At 39.2% G+C, this 20396-nt stretch overlaps 2 protein-coding genes across 5 annotated transcripts; one reads left to right on the forward strand and one right to left on the reverse strand.

The window, feature by feature from the left end:
• Nucleotides 1–518: 518 nt before the first annotated feature.
• Nucleotides 519–4409, forward strand: LOC139979529 (glucosamine-6-phosphate deaminase 2-like). 3 transcript variants are annotated; one of them, XM_071990439.1, is made up of 5 exons: nucleotides 519–656; nucleotides 1111–1296; nucleotides 1813–2097; nucleotides 2896–3080; nucleotides 3857–4409. In XM_071990439.1, exons 2-5 carry the CDS (start codon nucleotides 1173–1175, stop codon nucleotides 4109–4111), a joined length of 849 nt encoding a protein of 282 aa, XP_071846540.1. In that variant the 5' UTR covers nucleotides 519–656; nucleotides 1111–1172; the 3' UTR covers nucleotides 4112–4409. The 3 variants fall into 3 exon arrangements, with proteins under 3 accessions (XP_071846540.1, XP_071846538.1, XP_071846539.1); XM_071990437.1 differs by having other exon boundaries at nucleotides 528–684; XM_071990438.1 differs by having other exon boundaries at nucleotides 528–684; nucleotides 1116–1296.
• A 359-nt stretch (nucleotides 4410–4768) lies between these two features.
• LOC139979528 (tudor domain-containing protein 3-like) lies at nucleotides 4769–19875 on the reverse strand. Of its 2 annotated transcripts, XM_071990434.1 has the most exons (12): nucleotides 19702–19875; nucleotides 18850–18934; nucleotides 18063–18125; nucleotides 16127–16287; nucleotides 15105–15246; nucleotides 14638–14752; nucleotides 13389–13648; nucleotides 11848–12007; nucleotides 10904–11269; nucleotides 9464–10188; nucleotides 8717–8842; nucleotides 4769–7944 (listed from the first exon to the last, which is right to left on the reverse strand). In XM_071990434.1, exons 1-12 carry the CDS (start codon nucleotides 19728–19730, stop codon nucleotides 7789–7791), a joined length of 2388 nt encoding a protein of 795 aa, XP_071846535.1. In that variant the 5' UTR covers nucleotides 19731–19875; the 3' UTR covers nucleotides 4769–7788. The 2 variants fall into 2 exon arrangements, with proteins under 2 accessions (XP_071846535.1, XP_071846536.1); XM_071990435.1 differs by lacking the exon at nucleotides 18850–18934 and having other exon boundaries at nucleotides 19702–19857.
• Between the last annotated feature and the right edge of the window lie 521 nt (nucleotides 19876–20396).

Below are 20396 nucleotides of genomic sequence, written 5' to 3' on the forward strand. Positions count from 1 at the left end.
GGGGGGCTGGCTCCCCCCAGCCCCCCGGTTCCTACGCCCTTGGGGATTTGTTTTTGAGGCAAACTTTTAGGCTGGGCACCCAAACGATCCCCATGCAGCTTCTTGGTGCCTGTTCCTTCTCCTGCATGAAAAAATGATATGTAAATAGTGTATTGATTTATGTGTGTAACTAATAAAGACGATCGAAATAGTCGAATTTGAGATAAAAATCGAAGTTTGGGCGCAAAGTCGATTTTTTTAATAGAAAATAGTTGAAATTTGAAGATAGAAAGTTGAATTCATAAATTGTATAATTTTCAAAAGCGAAGTACAATTTCGAAATGGCAATATATAGAGAAGCGAAAATTTCGAGAAGATGGCATGCAGATTGCGATAATTAGATTCGAAATGTTGGAGTAATTGTCGAAACTACACACTTCAGCTCTGTGGTGATACCCCCCTTTACCCTAACGGTTTTCTGCCCACGTACTTTTGCATACACTCTCTTGAGTAGCAAATCCGGGTCATAATTATCCATATTGATTGCTAACTTCCAATTTATTACGTAATTGGCACATGGTTTGATATTTTGTTGTTTTAAAAGAGGAGTACCTACCAAGTTCGGTGCGGTTTGGCATATGTTGTGGTCAGGTGATGCAGTAACCACAATCCTGCAGGTATTCTGTGCCCCTTTCCATACCAGAGGTAACACGAACAGCTCAAAATACGCCGATCAACGGTCGCGTTGTCCTTGTTCATTGTTTTTCGTGAAGTATTCCATTCAAACACGGCGCGAACTTCATATGCATATTACTGTATTACTATTACTAGTATTAAGAATGGCCTAGGCTAAGCCTAAACTTACAATAAGCCTAAGCCCGTTAGTATTATGATAAAATAACATTATAGTGATTATACTGTAGTTAAAGGCTAACCTTGTAAACATTCATGAAGGAACTTGATTGAAGATAAATTTTGACATTTATGTTTAGACTGTAATAATATAGTGTAACTGCAAGTGAATACTCACTGAGACTGGAGCTAGATCAACAGTACCTCCATGCACTCAGCTATTAATGGTAGTAGTTATTACTGTAACATTCCCTATCTATCTTCTTTCCATTTCTCCAGGACAGATATTCGCACCCAGTTGACTGCAAGGTTAATCCTGCTATTGTTTTGAAAACAGAAAGATGCGGCTTGTGATATTGGAAGAGTATGATAAGGCCAGTGAGTGGGCAGCCAAATATGTCCGCAACAGAATTTTAGAATTTAAACCTGGACCTGAAAAATTCTTCACTCTTGGATTACCAACAGGTGAAGTTCTATGGATAGTTAGCTTATGTTTAAGTAACTTGACCCTTTAGTGACCTTGCTTTTGGTATTCTGATCTCTATTGCCACAAATGTGACCAACAGTACTCCTCTCTTTTTCTTTTTTTTTGGAGGCGAAGGGGGGGGGGGGGCGGGGGATCAGATTGTGCTCTAGCTTGTGAAAAGTTACCTCCACTTGAGAAGTTTTTTTGACTGATATTCTAAACCACTTATTACTATTAAAAGGTAATTACGAACAGTCATATACTAAGTTACAGTACTAGTCTCTGAGAAATCTAAACAAAAATATATGATCATGTCCCATGCATTGATATCTCAACAAAATGATTTTTTAGCTAACTTGGTTGTGAAATCCTTCACTGAGCAAACTAACTAGTCTCCACAACAATATATATACTTATCATCTTACTTGTGTCTGACTGTCATAGACTTGCTTAATCAACAATTAAACAATACTGTTTACAATGAACTTTCTGTTCCCATTTCCAAATCTTTCAAGGAAGTACACCACTGGGTATGTACAAGAAGCTGATAGAATTCCACAAATCCGGCAAGCTTTCGTTCAAGTATGTAAAAACCTTCAACATGGACGAATATGTCGGCTTAGCTAAGGACCACCCAGAGAGTTACCATAACTACATGTGGGAAAATTTCTTCAAGCACATAGACATTGACCCAAAGAACGTCCACATCCCTGATGGGAATGCCGAGGATCTGGACGAGGAATGCAGGAAGTATGAAGAGGAAATAACCAAAGCGGGTGGCGTCGAACTATTTGTGGGAGGTAGGTTGATGGAAAGAAATTATGTACAGCTAAATGTGATTGAGCCGTTTGTTGGAATTAACTGTGATAAGATTCCATACCCATCAATGAACAGTATCATTAACAGCCAATGGCTACACTGAATCTGTTGTGCACAGTGAAAAAGGGTTTTGCTGCGTTTATTGTAGTGGTGAGACATGTGCGTAGTAGCGTGCAGCTTACCCTATAGGTGCATTAAACTCCTTTTCTACCTCTCGCACCTTGCTTGACTATTCCTTCCATTGTTAGAGAAAATATGGGGGTTCGGGGGGGGGGGGGAGAGTGGGGAACAAATGTCAGATGACTTCGCAATGTGATTTACTGCAACTATTCAAAAACAGCTGCATCGTGAGGATGCTAAACCCGCTGTGTGTTGGTTTCCTAGCTACTAACACAAAGTCCACCGTTGCATTCTGTGTGGCCAGACAGGTCAAATACAAACAATGAGGTATTAATTGCCATTTAAAAAAGACAATGGGGGGGGAGGGGGAAATGATCATGTTTATATTTGAAATGCTGGTTTCTCATTTATAGGTAGGTAAAAATTGCCATCTCAAAAAACACAAAACAAAAGGGAAATGATCAGGTTTATTTGATACTGGTTCCTCTGGCTTTATAGGCAGAAGAAATAGCATTCATGAACTAATGCTTATCCCTGTACATGTTACTAATTATGAAGTCTTATCTATAGTGATGTCAATGTTTGGAGCTTACGGCATAACTCTGGGTAATGACAGTCTTAACAGCAGTTGAGTTTACCGTTACTCTTTCCAACAACAGGTATTGGTCCTGATGGTCACATTGCCTTCAACGAGCCTGGTTCCAGCTTAGTGTCGAGAACGAGAGTTAAAACCTTAGCCCAGGACACAATCATTGCGAATGCACGTTTCTTTAATAACGACATTCTGAAGGTTCCAACCATGGCTTTGACCGTCGGTGTCGGGACAGTGATGGATGCTAGAGAGGTACAGTACATATATAGTAACTTCTAACATTTTTCTCTGAGATTATCATTGAAACCTATGTCAATTTGCTAATTGATGACATGTTCCAAAGATGAAAGCTCTCTTTTATAAGCCCAATTTGGATACTAAGACTGAGGCTACCATTATCAATACAAAAGAATTCTACTCCCTCAGAACAAATTGGAATTTGCCTATAAATCTTACTCGAATTGTTAGCAAAATTCTTGAGATTCAAAAGCTTTTAAGAGACAATGCTTTTGCAAAGTTCTAACAATGTTCGTTTGTTTGTCTAATACATGTTTACAATTAATATCCATTACCTGAATTGGTTTGCTGATTGCCCCTGAAAGTAATTTTGGTGTTGCTTGATTAGCAAGTGTTCTTGTCCAATATTCAACCCCATTAATAGTCTAGGTTACCCAAACAGAAATCTAGCTACCTGAGAGACCAATGTCCAGAGAGCCTTGTTAATATTGGATTTGCCCTGAACGATCGCTGAGTTTTTTTCCCATAACATGATACCATGTAAAATTCATGCTTTGAACATTTTAATTAATACTAAATGTATAGATTTGGTTCAATGAAAGTGAAATTCATCCCACTGCTGACACCATGCAAGGAATGATGCACTTTTGTAAGACTTACAATAATGAATAGCAAATTCCAACAGGTGTTATAAATAACCAACTGTTGGTTGGCAAACGACAACATCTAGCAATTACACGTTTTCTCAAGTACTTCACATATTCTTTTTTTTCTTTCTATCTCTCTCGTAGGTTATGGTCATAATTACTGGTGCTCACAAGTCGTACGCTCTGTATAAAGCCATCGAGGAAGGAGTCAGCCACATGTGGACTGTGTCGGCCTTTCAGCAACACCCGAGGGCGATATTCGTTTGTGATGAAGATGCTACTCTGGAACTGCGAGTGAAGACCGTGAAGTACTTCAACAGCCTGATGTACGTCCACAACAAACTAGTGGAGGACAATGACGAGAGTTTAAACGAGGTGAAGAGGCAGAAACTGAAGTGAATCGCCGTGAAAGCAAGCAGTCTATTGTTTATTGCTTAAATGTAACAAGGAAGGATAGCACAAGGGAAAAAAGTTGCAGCCCTACCAATTTAAAGGGGAAAATATGGAGACATAAATGATAATAGTGCCTTTTCCTCTATCTGTAGTTTTGGGGTTGCTGACATGCAAGAGCTTAGCATACCTATTAATTAACAATTACTTGCATTGGGCCAGTATCTCCAATAAACAATCTTTCAAATGGTGCTTATCAATTATTTAGAGTAAGAAATGAAAGGTATCAAGTCCATACACCTCTAGACAGCACTCTGATATGACTTTTAGGACAGTCAAGTAATGTCGGTTGTGCTAAGATGTAAAAAACAGCAAAAGGGTAGGCAGGGAAAGGGGAGTAGCTTTTAGATTATAATCGGTAATGCTACCATGTTATTGTTTTAATGGTATGGGGATATGGGAAATGCAAAATGAATAACTATACAAAAAATCGAGGCTTCACAGATATTCAGAAATATGCTATGCACTTAATCAGCGGGTAATATTATTCACAATGCCATCTTAGAAAGTTTTCAAGCAAGAAAATTCCTTGCCATTATTTGAATAAAAGGTTCAAAGAAAAATGGAAAAAAAAGGACAACATCAATAAATGCACAACTAATTCGATGACATAAGAAAACGTCCTGTTTTATTTTTTTATTTGTGGCTTTGTTTTCTGTTAGCTTTTGAGCATTGCTTCAATATCCATTTGAGGCAGGAAGTAGACTGTATCAGATACAGGAGAAAATATCATTATTCTTGAATAGAAATTAGAATTAATTATTTCACCTATTCAAATGTTGCATTGTTAAAATACAATAACTGTATGAACCACACAATTGCTTACTTGGACAAAACCTTAGGTTTGTTTCATACATTAATCCTTACACGATCAATTTCTCGTCCATTGGACCATGACATAACCTACAGGGGCGGGCGGTTGTAACCAACTTTGAGGACGGAGTTTGCATGGCCTGCTGGAGGGATGAAAGATTATGATTTTCCCCATCCTCATTGTGGGAAAGAAATGATTTTGACCGGGACCTTCCCTTAAAAATGGTATCAGATTTGAAATTGAAAAAAATAATCCTTGTAAGGTCAGAATGGTTTAAAGACTCTGTGCTGACAACCGCACCCTGAGTAGGTAAATTCAAAAATATATATTGGAAATCTGTTAACAGTGTCTAAGCAATTCCATCATTAGGGAGGGATCCAAAAATGCGATTGTCATTTTCAATATGCAGACTGAAATTCAAAAATCTATAATAATACGTATTATATAATAGTACCTATTATACAGTAATTTTAATAATGTCAGGTATTAGAGTTGGTCAAGAATACTGCTGAATGAATGAGCATTTGAAAAACAATTGGCTCTTAACTCACAGTCTTTCCCTCGGAATGACCGTGGCAGATTTTAAATGCCCGACTAGTCAAAGCTGCGCAGTGGTTAGTTCGCCACTATGGTGGCTCAGCATTCGATGTTGAAAGACGATATGCCTAACAGTATTATCTTTTACTTTAAGTTCACCCAAACTTGGCACAATCAACAATGAGATTTGGAAGGAAAACTTGTCAATCTGTTTGCAAAGGAAACTTACACAATCATTAATAAGTTGTACTTAAAATGTCTGACAATCACACACTTGTCAATCTGTTTGCAAAGGAAACTTACACAATCATTAATAAGTTGTACTTAAAATGTCTGACAATCACACACTTGTCAATCTGTTTGCAAAGGAAACTTACACAATCATTAATAAGTTGTACTTAAAATGTCTGACAATCACACACTTGTCAATCTGTTTGCAAAGGAAACTTACACAATCATTAATAAGTTGTACTTAAAATGTCTGACAATCACACACTTGTCAATCTGTTTGCAAAGGAAACTTACACAATCATTAATAAGTTGTACTTAAAATGGCTGCCAATCACACACTTGTCAATCTGTTTGCAAAGGAAACTTACACAATCATTAATAAGTTGTACTTAAAATGGCTGCCAATCACACACTGATCTCTTGGTTACATACCAAAGGAATCTGTTATGTGTCAACATGTCTCGATAGGAACTGTGCATTGTATGCAAGGTTTACAAATGGACTCAATCAGAAGTATAATGGAATAATTACAGAAACATCATGTGAAAGCAGGCTCTTAAGTCTGAAGTATCATGTGACAGCAGACTTTTAATGTCTGAGGCATCATGTGACTGCAGAATTTTAAATCTGAAGTATGATGTGACTGCAGATGTGTAATGTCTGAGGTATCATGTAACTGCATAATATTAAGTCTGAAGTATCATGTAACTGCAGACTTTTGATGTCTCAAGTATCGTGACTGCAGACTTAATATTTGAAGTACCGTGTGACAGCAGACTTAAGTCTGAAGTAGCATGTGACAGCAGACTCTTTAAGTCTGAAGTAGCACATGACAGCAGACTTAAAGGCATTGAAGATTCGCCCCAAACCGCGTGCTGCGTTCTGAAAAAGTTAACTTTCCGTTGCTTGCAAGTGAAGGTTTTCTTCTTGTCGCTGCAAAATGCAGACAGTAATGAAACGTGATACTGTGTTATCTTTTATCTAGACCTGAGATGTCCATCTATGCTATGTTCACCTTGTTGTGGGTATTGACCGTAGCTGTATGTATTTACTGTACACTAGTGTCTAATTACAGACTGTGTGTGTATTTCCTGGGATCGATGGTGGTGTCTAACACTTCTGTTACACCTCATTCGAAACTAGGTCAGATTACCGGCATGAGACGTTTCTTTGTGCGCGAGTCTTCACACCCTTTGAGTCTGATGTATCCTGTGACAGCAGAATTTTATTGTTTGGAGTATCACGTGACAGCAGACTTAAGTATCATGTGACAGCAGACTTTTCAGTCTGAAGTATCAAACGACAGCATGTGTCTACGACCAAGCTAACCATACTGTTTGATGCATTGGTTCCTGTCATACCTAATATTCATACTTGAGCATGTGATGTTACTCTGGGGATTAGACTGGGGAACCTTCTATTGGGCAGTTCAGAAATAATGCACTCTGCGATCACTTACAAAAGAAAAACCCAAATTCGTCATAACTGAATTTCTAAAATAAAGTTAGGTTTCTTTTTATGGCAATGATCAGACAAAAGCAAAAGTCATATATAAATATCAGAAATAAGAATTCTCTTGACATTTTATCATGATAAATAGCCCATATATGAACTCTTTATCTGCACAAAAAAAAATACATTAACCAATCCCCAACAATTAAAAGGAAGGCTTCACATAGCATGTGCATGAGAAATACAGCTAAGTTCTCAAGTCCTTTCTTCAGCCACCAAAAATAAATTTACCCTAATTCTAGCAGTTTAACTGCAGTAAATATTCCAAGAAAGATATATTCTGAGTAATTTAAACAGTTTGAATTACAAGTGACATATGGCATTCAAACCCAAATATGTGTAGACCTAGATACTGACACAGTTTTACAGAGCAGTGTGTTTGAGAATACGAGAATAATCGATACTAAACTACACATTCCAGCATTTTCAGGAATCTGCTAATACTTCTAATAGCAAAAGAGGAGGGAGGGGGGGGGGGGGGAGGAGATGAGGTGGAAGTTCTGAAGGCAAGACATAGCAGTTAGCAGATTTTTCATCTTCTGCCCCCTTGGTAAAAGTTATTGTTGCCTTGATCCGGATTGTAACGCTGCTGCGCACCTCTGTTGAAATTATTTCTGTTGTCGTGGTAAGGTTGAGGGACCATCATGGCATTTGGTGGCGGGTACTGCTGAGGGGGTGGCATCCCTCCCTGAAAGGTACAAAACAAAGATGATGGAATGAACCAGTTGATAGCCATCGACTTAACGCTTTTACTAGGCAACTTGAAGAATTGATCTTGATAGCTATAGTTACAAATATTCCATTACTTAAATCCCCAAAAGCATTAAGTTAAGTTTCATTCACTGAAAGAAACAACCGATAAAAGCTTCACATGACATTTAGTAGACAGATCAAAGTTACTGGGGGTGGGGTGGTGGGTGTGATATGTTGAGGATCAACAAGCTAAACCATAATCTGTGCTTTTACACGTTTGTATGGTAGGAGGCTGCACACCAGCAACAACTACTTAAAACTGTACTTAATCCATTTGAAACAACGGTTGCCTCATAATTTGAGCAACTTCAGTGCCTTTTCTAAACAAATTCATTAAGTTTGTTCTTACAACTACTTAGGCTTGATGACAAAAATTTATAATTATAATAACACTTTTGGGGAAAGCTTCAGTTTTGTTTCATCGTCCACACCAACATTAGATGGTAGGTAGTAAGTTTCTAAAATTTACTTCTGACATTTTCTGGGAATATACTATAAATTTTCAAGACTGCTACACCTTTGATCTTGTTAGATTTTTTCTATACCAATTTTAAGTATATTCAGGAATCAAAAAGTGTTATTAATATAAAAAAAAAATCTTCAGGAATTAGTTTAAATGTTTCCTGCAAGATTACTGACTGTTGCAGCGTTTCGTAAACATACAGAAAATAACTCCAAAAAGGTATACAAAGAACGAACAGACGTACCAAAAATGGGTTTGGCAGAGGGTGTATGTCCGACACGAGCACTTCCTCCTGGTTCCCATACTCTAGAAAGTGCACCACGCAAGTCTTACCGCTTGGATGGATGGCAGTGATGGTTGCATTATAAAACTGTAATGAAGCAAATTTGATTAAATCAGCACTCTGCGTTGTCCAATGTGCTTCTTTTACACTGCAGGGTCATCAACTTTATGCATCGTACCTCATTTGACCGGTCATTAACCAACATCACAAACGCACCTAAGGTCGCCCGGCATCTAAATTCAGGCTAGTAACAGGCTAAATGCTAGTGGATTTTGTTGTTCACCAGTAGGGGCAAAAACAGGGCACCAGTTGCAATTTCTCTGCTAGTGGACACAAACACTTGGCACAACTTGGCACACAACTGGCAACTTGGCACACTTGGCACAAACACATGGGACATAACGATAGCCAGTAAACAAGAGAATCAGGGTGCTTTCTATGTACCAAACAAAAGCCACAAAATGCACAGTAATGTGTGCCAGTGGGAACTTGTTTATATCCAGTTCGAATTTTTGAGGAAGTGGCTTAACTCCTAGAAGTAGTATCTGCTACTTCCATGGCTCCATGTGGCTACAGGTGAAATATGAACTTAAAGACGCACTGCAAGATGTATACTATTTACTTCATTCAAAACTTTCTTCGACATAAATCTGCACTGACGTGGGAGTGCTTGAGACAAAGAGTAATGCAAATGTAAGACAGACTCACCCCGTTATCCTCCCAATATTTGGCCACACACATATCCCCAATGTTCCAACGGACCATATTGCTCTCCTCCGGCGGCGGCTGGTTCCTCTCGTATCCTGAATTTGGCTGGTGTCCCCCCTGTTGGGCCCTGAAGCTTCCAGATCCCCCATGAGGGCCTTGGTTGTGTTTACCATTCATGTGGGGGGCGGCAGGGTCCCTCTGAGGTCTCCCGCCATCCTCCCTCCTCTGCCCTCCTCTCTCTTCCCTTTCCTCCTGTCGTCCAGGACCGCCTCCTTTCTTGGGTTCAACCTCTTGCAGTTTTTGGAACCTTGGGGGAAGGGTATATTGGTTACTTCTTTGGTTATTTGTAGTCGCGCCTTTGTCGTGCCTGGACCTGTTCGCCCCTCCTCCACCTCCTCCTCGATCGCTCGGAGGACGAGTATCGGTTCTTCTAGGGTTGGTCCTCCGGTCATTTTGGGGGCCCCTAGGATTGTTATGTTCTTGATTGGACCTTGGACCAGAATCGTCTCTGGTCCCTTTGTCATACCTTCCTCCTCCTCCTCCTCCTCCTCTTCCTCCTCCTCCTCCTCCTCCTCCTCCTCCTCCTCCTCTCCTGTTATCCTCCTTTTCTCTCTCTGCTCCCCCGTGAACAAATCTGATTCCTGAATCTCGTACAGAATTTGGTTGTTCTTTTGCATAGTTTCGTGGTCTCTGATTTCCGCCGCTGGAAGGAGCACTGTAAGCATCTGAAATAAAAAGTAACGTTAAATACATCAGGCAAAAAAACTGGTTAAACCTCAAGGAACATCATGTTGCAGTCTTACCAATAATTTCCATAGAAATTAACGATGTTTAAGAAGTCGACTTATCGTCTGTTTCCAACAAGACATGGAAGAAGGCTTAGGGAAGATCTTTTGTGGCATCAACAGTATTTAAATTAGGTCATTAGTGCAGACTAGTGCATTAAAATTCTACAATATATCATAAAAAAGAAATAATAATAATAATGATGATAAAACAGTCCACATTTCCATAGAGACCCCACCCCGTATGAAGTATTTCTCCTTCCCCAGAAAGGTCAAACAAGCTGGTGATCATTGTTACAAAAAGTAAAACCACAAATTGCACTATTAATTTTTTTTAATCAACACTTAAAAAGAGCTCAATACCTATTTTTGTTCAAGACAGGACAGAATCTGATTAAACTTTTGAAATCTGGCATGGACTATTACAGCCCACAAATATTCATCACTTAAGAACTTATGACTAACAGTTATCATTACACTTTTCTTCTCTATGGCATAGCACTTTCATTCCCAAGCAAAATGCTTAAATTTCAAAAAAGTTCAATATGGCCTTGCTTTCAGTTTTGACAGATTAGTGAACTTGAGATGGAGATTTCTGGAGACTAACTGATGAAAGAGTGAGAAAGAGTCAATTTTTTTCTGGCTAGAGCTTCACCTTTGTTTGAATCTTTACCAAGCTTTGATTCCAAGAAATCAAACAAGGTGGTTCCACCGGACGGTTGAGATGGGTAATCCTCATCTTGATCCTCGTCTCCTCTCCTCCGACGATTGTCAGACCCTCTTCCTCGGCCTCTTCCCTCAAAATTCCTACCCCTTGAATCCGAACCACCCCTTCCTCCTCTTCTGCTATCGAAACCCCGGCCGCTTCCTCTAGAGTCAAAGTTTCGACCACTGCCTCTAGAATCAAAGTTTCGACCGCTGCCTCTAGAATCAAAGTTTCGACCGCTGCCTCTAGAATCGAAATTTCGACCGCCACCTCTGTAACCGCCTTGATTGTCTCCAAACCTCGAGTCCCTGTCGTCTGTCAAACAAACAACAATGTTTCAATGGAAGGTTGATTGACATGTAACTTAGCCAGGAGTGAAATTAAAAACTTTCTGGCCCGTGCTTAACAGAAAGTGGCCCCTGGTTCATTGAAACATTGGTGAAATCAGCGGCCACTTGAGTATAAACAGGATCATATATATATTAAAGTCCTTTCAATGTGCAAACCTAATCAGGGCTGTCTGCATACAAGGGTTGAAGGTGCAATATCATTATTTACAACTTTTCTTTGTGGATAAGTGAGAGCACAGTGGTGGTGGGTGAGGGAAGGGGGCTGAGGGGCAATGCTGGTATCCATTTCATGTTTGAAGCAAGACATGCAAATCTTGAAAAGCATACCAGTGACTAGCATTGCATGTATAGTTCCATTGTGTATATGATTACATAGTATAAGAACAACTTTCTAACAACTGATTCTCTGCCACCCCCCCCCAGCCACCCCTCACCTGGCACTGCCCTCAGCTACCTCCACAGCTTATTGATTGAACAACTTGTTGTAAAAGTTGCAAATCCAGTGCCCTAGACTCACAAGAAGTAAGCAAACTTTTCCCTTACCTCCTCCTCCACCCCCTCCTCCACCCCCTCCTCCACTTAGTAGGCTGTCTATGGCTCCATCCACATTCCCATTACTGTTCATCAGAGCTGTTATTGATGCCTCTCTCTCAAATCCCATAGCAGTGATCTTCTGAATATCCCCCTCATCCGGTTTATTGCTCTGTGATGACGTCAAGAAGAGAAGGACATGATGTGAACTCCAGAAGAAGCAACTGCTTATAAGCTTCTCGATGGGGATATAAAGTAGGATTAATATTCGGCATAACTTTTTTTCTAATAGGGTTGTGAATGAGTGGAACGGTTTGCCTGAGAAAGTTGTACTTGCAAGTAGTGTCAATGGATTTAAGAATGCTTTGGACAAGCACTTAAAGCATTGTAATCGGGTCTGAGTGTTTGTGTCTTCGGTTTTTTCTCTCTCCTATAGGGTCCTTGATGGGGACTTGAGTGTCCCTCCTGATCCCTTTTTTCTCCTAAACTAAACTAAACTGACATCGATATTAACAGCTGATTTAATATTTTTTAGTTTTTTTTTTTGTAAATTGAATCGCAATGCGCTCATTGTTTCTATTCCCTTCCACTCATCAACATGGCTTGACTGAATGCTATGAATCACCATAGTCCCATAGCAGTATTCAACTTTTTTTGTTTTACGGTGCTTCCTTTAAAGTGGAATAAGTATTCACTTACATCAACTAACTCAAACTAGACATGATGCAGGCTGGTAACCTTTTTGGAAATGAACCACCACTTAAAAACCAACCCAACATCCAATCCCCTCGCCCCAGCAAAAAAAGAAAGAAGGCCGCTATTGAAGTCTCCAGTACGTTATGTGACAAATAACAATGGTTATGCATATTTACAATGGGCAGAGTGCATACAGTAATTATTAAAGTGAACAAAAGTCATGTTTTGGTATTGGGGGAAATTGCACATCGCAAAGTGTGATAATTGACATACTCACTAAGAGAATTACATCGAGTCTCGAGTATGTCATTTACAAACAGACTTGTAGTACTAGTCCAACATGAGTATCCATACAGTTATTAATTCCCCATTTTATAGGAAGCTACTACCTTGGGGGATTGGAATTTTCCAAGGTTAATTTCAGATACAGTACTGCAGTGTCTGTTAAATGTAGCCCGGACACAATACCGTGGACAAGGATAAGTATTGCAATGTATCAGTACATGATATGCCCTTGTTGTATGCAAATTGATCGTGGTCACCACGCATAATGATGGATTGCAATACTGTATGTATGTGAGCCACATTTTCTGAATAAAAGTGAAACCCAATACTCAAAATATCGATAGGATGATAATCATTTGACTGAGACTGGGGTGACCTTGTTCTTGTATGTCTACTATCTACCACCCAGAATATAGCGGTCACAAGCTGGAGTATCAACCGTTCTTAACTGTATGCCAAAAATGACTTACACAAGCACAAAAACCATATACATTGTCACACCGCTTATTACAAACACTGCTAAATGGCCACTCTAGAATCGATCTTGTAAAACTATACTTTGTTTTACTCACATCATTTGATAAACTCCTGTATATTCCCTGAGTTGTATTCGGTTTATTGGCTGGTCCTACTTGCTTGACTTCCTGCTTCTCCTCGTACGCCTTTCTAGATTCCTTCATCCTGTCTTGATTAGACGGCACCGCTTTCCCGCCTCCAAACTTCTTGCTCTGGTGCTTTCCGACTTCCTGAATCGCCGCTTTCCTCTGCTCCTCGAAAGCTTTGTCCGTCTCGGTTAGGTCTTTCTGGGTGGTTTCCAAAGATTTCTTACCTCCTGGAGAAGAAAATTGCAAACATTGTCATCTAATAAAGCATCTTTCAGAGTTGATTTTTTTTTTTTTTTTTGGTCAAACTGTATATCCTTACAAAGATGATTCTTAGGGACTACATACAGTATGTGGTCCGAAACGAACCGAATCATTTCGATTCCAAATCCTGAGATTTAGAATTTACTTTTACTTTGATTGCCAGATTAAGAATTTGGGTGCAGCAGAATGAGTCAGAAATATCTTTTAGGAGGTCGGCAAAATGTCACCAAATGATTTTAGTCACATTCATTACTACGAAGGGTGCAATGTTTATGTGCAGACAGATTAGTGGAGACATATTAATGAGGAGGTCTGCATATTATGATAGGCTGACATCCTTTTGCATTACAGGGCAACTTTCTTTAGGTTTTTTTTTCTGTTTATTATATCCATCCGACAACTAGGTCTTACTTTGTGGTTGTCCGAAATTTGGTTTCTCAGCCCAAAAAAAGTAGAAAAGTAACAATTGTACACTGTGAGAAGAACACTGGCCATGGGACGTTAAAACTCCCTTTCGGATGGATCATAGGGCCTACCACTGTTTTTGTGTTTTTTTTCCATTGCAGTACCTCCAAAGTAATGGATGGCAATGTAATCTATTTGGTGTATTTAGTTACAAAGCAATTCAATCTGAAGTTGATGTAAACAGCTAGTCCTCTGCCGAATGACCATCAACTCTAATTTTGGCTGTCAGAACATATAATTGGTAGCCTCCGACAAATCATTAAGCCACCATTAAAAATATGCCCTGCATTAAATATGAACAAAAAATTCCAACATGGGATGCATTCTGTTTGAGAAAGCAGTGCTTTCTGACAGACAGTCAGGAGTGTTGTTTCTTCACTACATAGCGAATCCCAAAAGAATCATTTGACGAAAAAGATGCCTCGTTTTGCTTATCGCTATTACAATGAAATAACATTAGGTTGTACATGATCTGTTTTCTGGATGTTACCTTTCCCACTGTGGTCATTTCTGTGAGAAGCTGCCATGTTTTTTCTTTGGCCAAAAGGGACCCATGGTGGAGGAGCACCTTCGACTTTAATGGCCCTGGTAAACTGAGATAATTTCTGCAATCAAATATCAACATGAGAGAAAGACAAAACAAACAATGTTAAATGTGCTCGATGTTTGGATCTTTGCAGAATCTATTTTCAGCCGAGCAGCAGACAGAGAATAAATTATAATATCCTTTTTGAATGTGTATTTGATTCTTTTGTATACAAAAGAATAAAAGTGCACATTAAAAAAAAAATCACGACTGGTTGATTGCTAATAGGAATATTTGAAGTCATATTTTGTTTTGTGGGACTCAAATTCTGTCGCTCTATCTGACAAACTCTCGATTATTGTTTCCTCACATTTAATGGAATAAATGCAGGAAGGCTGCAAGAACTGTCATGTTTAAACGAAAAGTCAAACCTTAGCAAGTTTCCATCTTTCCACCATTTCATCGACATGGCCGCCCAGTACTTTGGTGTTGTTCTGATCTAAGAGCATCAGTCCTTGCTTCAGAAGTAATCTTCCTTTGATTAGAAGCTTCGTACCTGGTGCTGTGTTCATACTGTCCAAAAAAGCACAACCAAAATGGCAAAAAAACATCATTGCCAATTTCCATGACAACATATGCTCAGTTTCTAAGAAAATCATACTCTATGCATGCATTCACAAGCATTTCGTGTCAAATAGGCCTTAGGCACCACTGAAACCCTAGTACATATTTAAGAAGGCTTGATCTAAGCTAGAATTCCTCCCTCATCACCTCAAGAACTTTTACCTAATGGGCCCATGGATGCATGGCCTCATTGATCCACTAGCACTTAATCGAGCAGGCTTGATGTAAGCCAGAATTCATCGATCATCACCCCAAGGACTTTTACCTAATGGGCCTATGTATGCATGGCCCCATTGATCCACTAGCACTTAATCGAGCAGGCTTAATCTAAGCCAGAATTCATCCCTCATTAAGTACTTTTACCTAATGGGCCCATATATGAATAGCCCCGTTGATCCACTGGCACTTAATCAAGCTGGGCTTGATCTAAGCCAGAATTCATCCCTCATCACCCCAAGGACTTTTACCAAAAGGGCCCATGTAGTGTACGTATGGCACCACTTAAGCTCTAGTACTTAGTCAAGCAGGCTTGATCTAAGCCAGAATTCGTCCCTCATCAGCCCAAGGACTTTTACCTAATGGGCCCATGTATGCATGGCCCCATTGATCCACTAGCACTTAATCAAGCTGGCTTGATCTAAGCCAGAATTCATCCATCATCACCTCAAGGACTTTTACCTAATGGGCCCATGTATGCATGGCCCCATTGAACCACTAGCATTTGATCTAAGCCCAAATTCATCCCTCATCCCCACAAGGACTGTTGTTCAATGGGTTTCATGTACATATGCCCCCCCCCCTCCCCCACTAAACCCCTAGTACTACTTACTCAATTTTGGGAATAGTGTGCAGTAGAAGGCCTGAGTAGGCAGTGTTGCCATCAGTCAGTTGTATCCTGAGGAGTTTTGGTGCATAGTTGGATTCTTCATTTAGTTTTGGAGCCGCAACATTCCGGATCTTCTGGATCTGGACGATAAGCGGCCCTTGAACCTACAAGAGCAGACAACATGGTCAATTCTGGCCTTGAATTTTTTTATCATCGATTTATTAGGATAGGGTTTTGCTTGTTTTGTTTTATAATTTAGCAAATTCCTTCATGAATCTTAATTTGACTGTTCTCAGATATTTTCCTTTTTTTTTTAATTTACAAAGTGAGTGAGGTGGCTAGACTATAAATGTTAAAAGGATTGTCTGGTGGCCCAAAGAAGTTACCTTAAAAAATAGTAAATAATTTTCCAAACATGTTGTCAAAGTATGGGAACGCTAATGTTGCGTTTGACAGAGAAACGATTTTTTAATCGTTATGGATAGACATTTCAAATATGATTTGAACAGTACAATACGTGACGTCAGCTCTGCCATAACAGATTGCGTCATAACCCACCCTCCGCACAGTACCTATACGGTAATCACAACAAAAACAGCATTTGTATACAGATAAATTTCTTCATTAATTTCCGGTGAAATTTCTTAAAAATTAGATATGTTTTCAAAAACTTCTTAAGCCGCCATGTACTTGATCGGTGGTTCCGTGGTCTTTGTGTAACACAAGGTAAATTTACAAATTTATTTAAAAATTAACAGCAGACTCTGAGTTGTTCAGGCTATACATCGCGCTATCCAGCTCCAACGCGAAAAATGTTCGCATGTAGGCTATACTCAAACATAGACAATCGGACAGTTCTGCGAAGCCTAAGCTTCTCAGTGCTACATTCTGCTCTGACAACGATTCGATCAATTTCTTCAATAATTTCCGCTGAAATTTCTTATAAATTAGATATGATTTAAAAAACTCCTTAAGCCGCCATATATGTAGTAGATCGGTGGTTTCGTGGTCTTTGTGTGACACAAGATAAGTTTTAACAGCAGGCTCTTCGTTGTTTATACATCGCGGTATCCAGCTCCAGCGCGAAGAATGTTCGCGTGTATAGGCTACTCTAACGTTTACAATCGGACAGTTCTGCGATGACATCGATTCCGCCAAGTTTCATCTTTCGGTTTAACAAATATATACTTTACAAGTTTCCTTTTACTGTTAATTTGATCCGTGAATTTTATTTCAGCGATTTCGAAGAAGAGTTAATGAACTGTGGTTTGAGTGTGAGTGTACTATGTGTAACGCTATACAAGTACACCAACTGAGCATCGTAGTATATACATTCGCGAGTATGTACGTTATATATATGAGGCAATCCAATGTGCTTACACGTGAGTTTATTTGCTGCGGAATTGGGAGTGCTAACTTCAAGTCGCCTGTTTTGCCTATCTGCAAGCACTACGTCAATTACCATATTGAAGCGTTCGAACAAACGATACTTTTGGTGAGAAACTGGTGAATTTGAAAACCAGATTTCTACAAGAAGAAAATGTCGAATGGGGACAATTTTAACATGGTTAGAAAGAGAAAAATAATAACTACAAGGACAATGTATCAAAATCTTCCACCAGACAATTCCTTTAAGTTCCACACCAGTTTTACCTAACTGCTATTTATAATACTACAGTAATTGATACGTTGGCCATATTGGGAATTGCTGTTATATGCAGGAAATTGCCTCTTTTTACCCATCTAAACAGTCATCTTCTTTTCCGTTTGTACATGAAGAGATAGGTACTTTTGAATTAACCATTCCAACTTTGTGTTGCAGGTTTTAGGTTTATGGAATATGTTTCTCATAACAAAAAATACTGCAAATACTATGGTTGATTTAAAATTAAACTTAAAGCACAATCATCTGATATAAAAAATAAACTACTGTACTCACTGCATCGGTTTTCCCTTTATTAGCTTCATCGTGGTTTCCACTGCTGAGTAGTCTCAAGTCGAGCTAAGATGAAGAAAGGAATGCCAAACAATCTTAATTAGTAAGGTTTGTCTTTGTTACCAATTTAGCAAACATTTCAGTACACTGGCGACCCTACAAAGCAGGAAATTGGGGAATGGATGGGATAGGGTGGATAGGGGAGTGTATTGCTCCCATTACATGGATAGAAGGATCTACTTAGTCTCAGGTCATATGAATTTGAGGGTCGTTGTATCAACTAGAGTACGGGTCCATCTTGTGACAGTCTTAGCATCCTGTTACATCATGCAGTACATGAGGAACTTGCTGAATAAAAAGAAATAGTCTAATACATATCTTTAGAAAGACACGTACAAGGCAGAGCAATGTGTTTCTCACTAATAATAATTAACTAGAGCAGCAAACCCAAGAAAGATTGTTAGCTATTTCACGTACAGTACGTCATTGCCTTATTGGTTCTGTGATTAAATGCAGAACAAAAATATATATATATGCACAAGTTGGAGTACCTTATCATCTAAAAACACATATTCTTAATGCTTCTTTGAGTGAACAAGTCACTACTCATATATCATAAAGCTTGATAAAACTGCCAGTTTTAAATTTCAACAAAATCTTCTTCGAAACCATATAAGAAATTGAATGAATAAACATATAGGTCGAGATCTATCTTTCCATATCCAGCTGTATTTTTTTCCTCTTTACCCAACACTCAGTCTCCTCTTCGTTTATTTATCATTCCACTTACGTCAAGAGCTCTTTGTATAAGAGTGTCCACTGAGGGGTTGACCAGTCCCTCTTTACACAAATCCAGTCCTTCGTTTGTAAGGAACCTTGTGACAGAATGATAACATGACACATACCAATTTACACAATATGCCGGCATCTGTAAATCATCAGAAGAATACACAAAGCAAATGATGCCATGGAATTCTTCCAATATTTTCTGACATGCATGACTTGATAAAGGTTTTCCCTTACATACCTTGTACATTTTCCATTCAAATTATATAACCTAGCCTAGGCCTAACTATGTCTATATTTGCAAGATTGTGTCATGGGATTTGGTGATGTTCATTACAAGTTTGATTTGCCAAGCAGTCAGGCAGATTTGGGTGCCAATCTTTCATTATGATACAACTGGTCACCAAACTCGGCTGAGGTCACACTATGAATTTTGATACATGAACAATCATTTCAGTATATCCTTACTCCTTAGGTATGCTTGCATATTTATTACAGTACACAGGCTAGGCCTGACCTGAGTTAGGCTAAGCTTTTTTTAAATATCTTATCTAACAACTTAGGCAGATGAATAGTAAGCTTATCTTTTCCCAACAATTTGAGGTAAGGTATTCAGGACTAAAGCGCTCAATGAAGTTAGCTTACAATGACATGACCCTAAGTAAACATACTAGTAAACACGAAACTTAGGGCATAGGCCTAGCCAATCTTCATTGACTACTGTGTATTTGCGAATTTGCTACCAACTTAGAGCCTATCATACATAAAGACGTACAGTATGCAAGTTCTAACAATCAAGTAACGGGACATGAAAAGTATCACGTTTTATAAATTAAATGTTCGACAAAATGCTCACCAGCCTTTACTCTTAAGTTGTGCGTCCATTTGCTCCTAGCCTTCTCTCAACAACCTAGAAACCTCAAGTTATAATCAATTGTATTTCTCTGCTGGTTAAATTCCAAAGCTGAGTGCAGTTTTGTGACATTTGTTTATTTTTGCCACGATTGTGGTCAGCTTGATCCAAGTCGTTTCGTAATGATCGTGAGCTACAGCCTCGTATGCAAGCTAGATTGCTCGAGCAGTCGCATCCGATGTTCAGACCAGTCATGCAGAGAGCGCAGTGGCATGCACAAGGGGGGGGGGGGGGGTTAATGGTTTATATATTCATTCTCCAACCAAATCAGTCGGACTAATTGGAATTTTCCCTCCTGCACCCTCCCTTCCCCGGGCCTACCCGAAATCCTGTGCACTAGTTGTCCAAGTTTTACCCGAAAATTTTAAACAATTGATTAGACAATAAACAATTAACAGTAATATTATTGATAATAATTAAAAACCTAGCTGTTGTAGCCCGTGACTGGGCTGAGACTTCAGTGCAGAAGACTCGGCCGGAATATTCGTCTACTGCACATAACTATATTTATGACAGAGTCTGGGATAGCAGACTCGATTGAGCCCTGGTCGGTGACTCCTTGTAGCCTGAAAAGTAATTCATCTTACGTGCGTTGCTGTTGCCGTGACCTCCATCTTTGGCTTTGTTCTTTACTTGTA

This window comes from Apostichopus japonicus, chromosome 14, assembly GCF_037975245.1.
Source record: "Apostichopus japonicus isolate 1M-3 chromosome 14, ASM3797524v1, whole genome shotgun sequence".
In the NCBI taxonomy this organism is placed as follows: Eukaryota; Metazoa; Echinodermata; class Holothuroidea; order Aspidochirotida; family Stichopodidae; genus Apostichopus; species Apostichopus japonicus.

Bases quoted from the DNA above. Each gene is read 5' to 3' on its own strand.
- LOC139979529 (XM_071990439.1), top strand. From the start codon at position 1,173: ATGCGGCTTGTGATATTGGAAGAGTATGATAAGGCCAGTGAGTGGGCA. The intron at 1,297-1,812 runs GTGAAGTTCTAT...AAATCTTTCAAG, and splicing joins CACTCTTGGATTACCAACAG to GAAGTACACCACTGGGTATG. The intron at 2,098-2,895 runs GTAGGTTGATGG...TTCCAACAACAG, and splicing joins CGTCGAACTATTTGTGGGAG to GTATTGGTCCTGATGGTCAC.
- LOC139979528 (XM_071990434.1), bottom strand. From the start codon at position 19,730: ATGGACGCACAACTTAAGAGTAAAGGCTG. The intron at 18,935-19,701 runs GTGAGCATTTTG...TTCTGTCACAAG, and splicing joins CAACTTAAGAGTAAAGGCTG to GTTCCTTACAAACGAAGGAC. The intron at 8,843-9,463 runs GTGAGTCTGTCT...GCTTCATTACAG, and splicing joins AATATTGGGAGGATAACGGG to TTTTATAATGCAACCATCAC.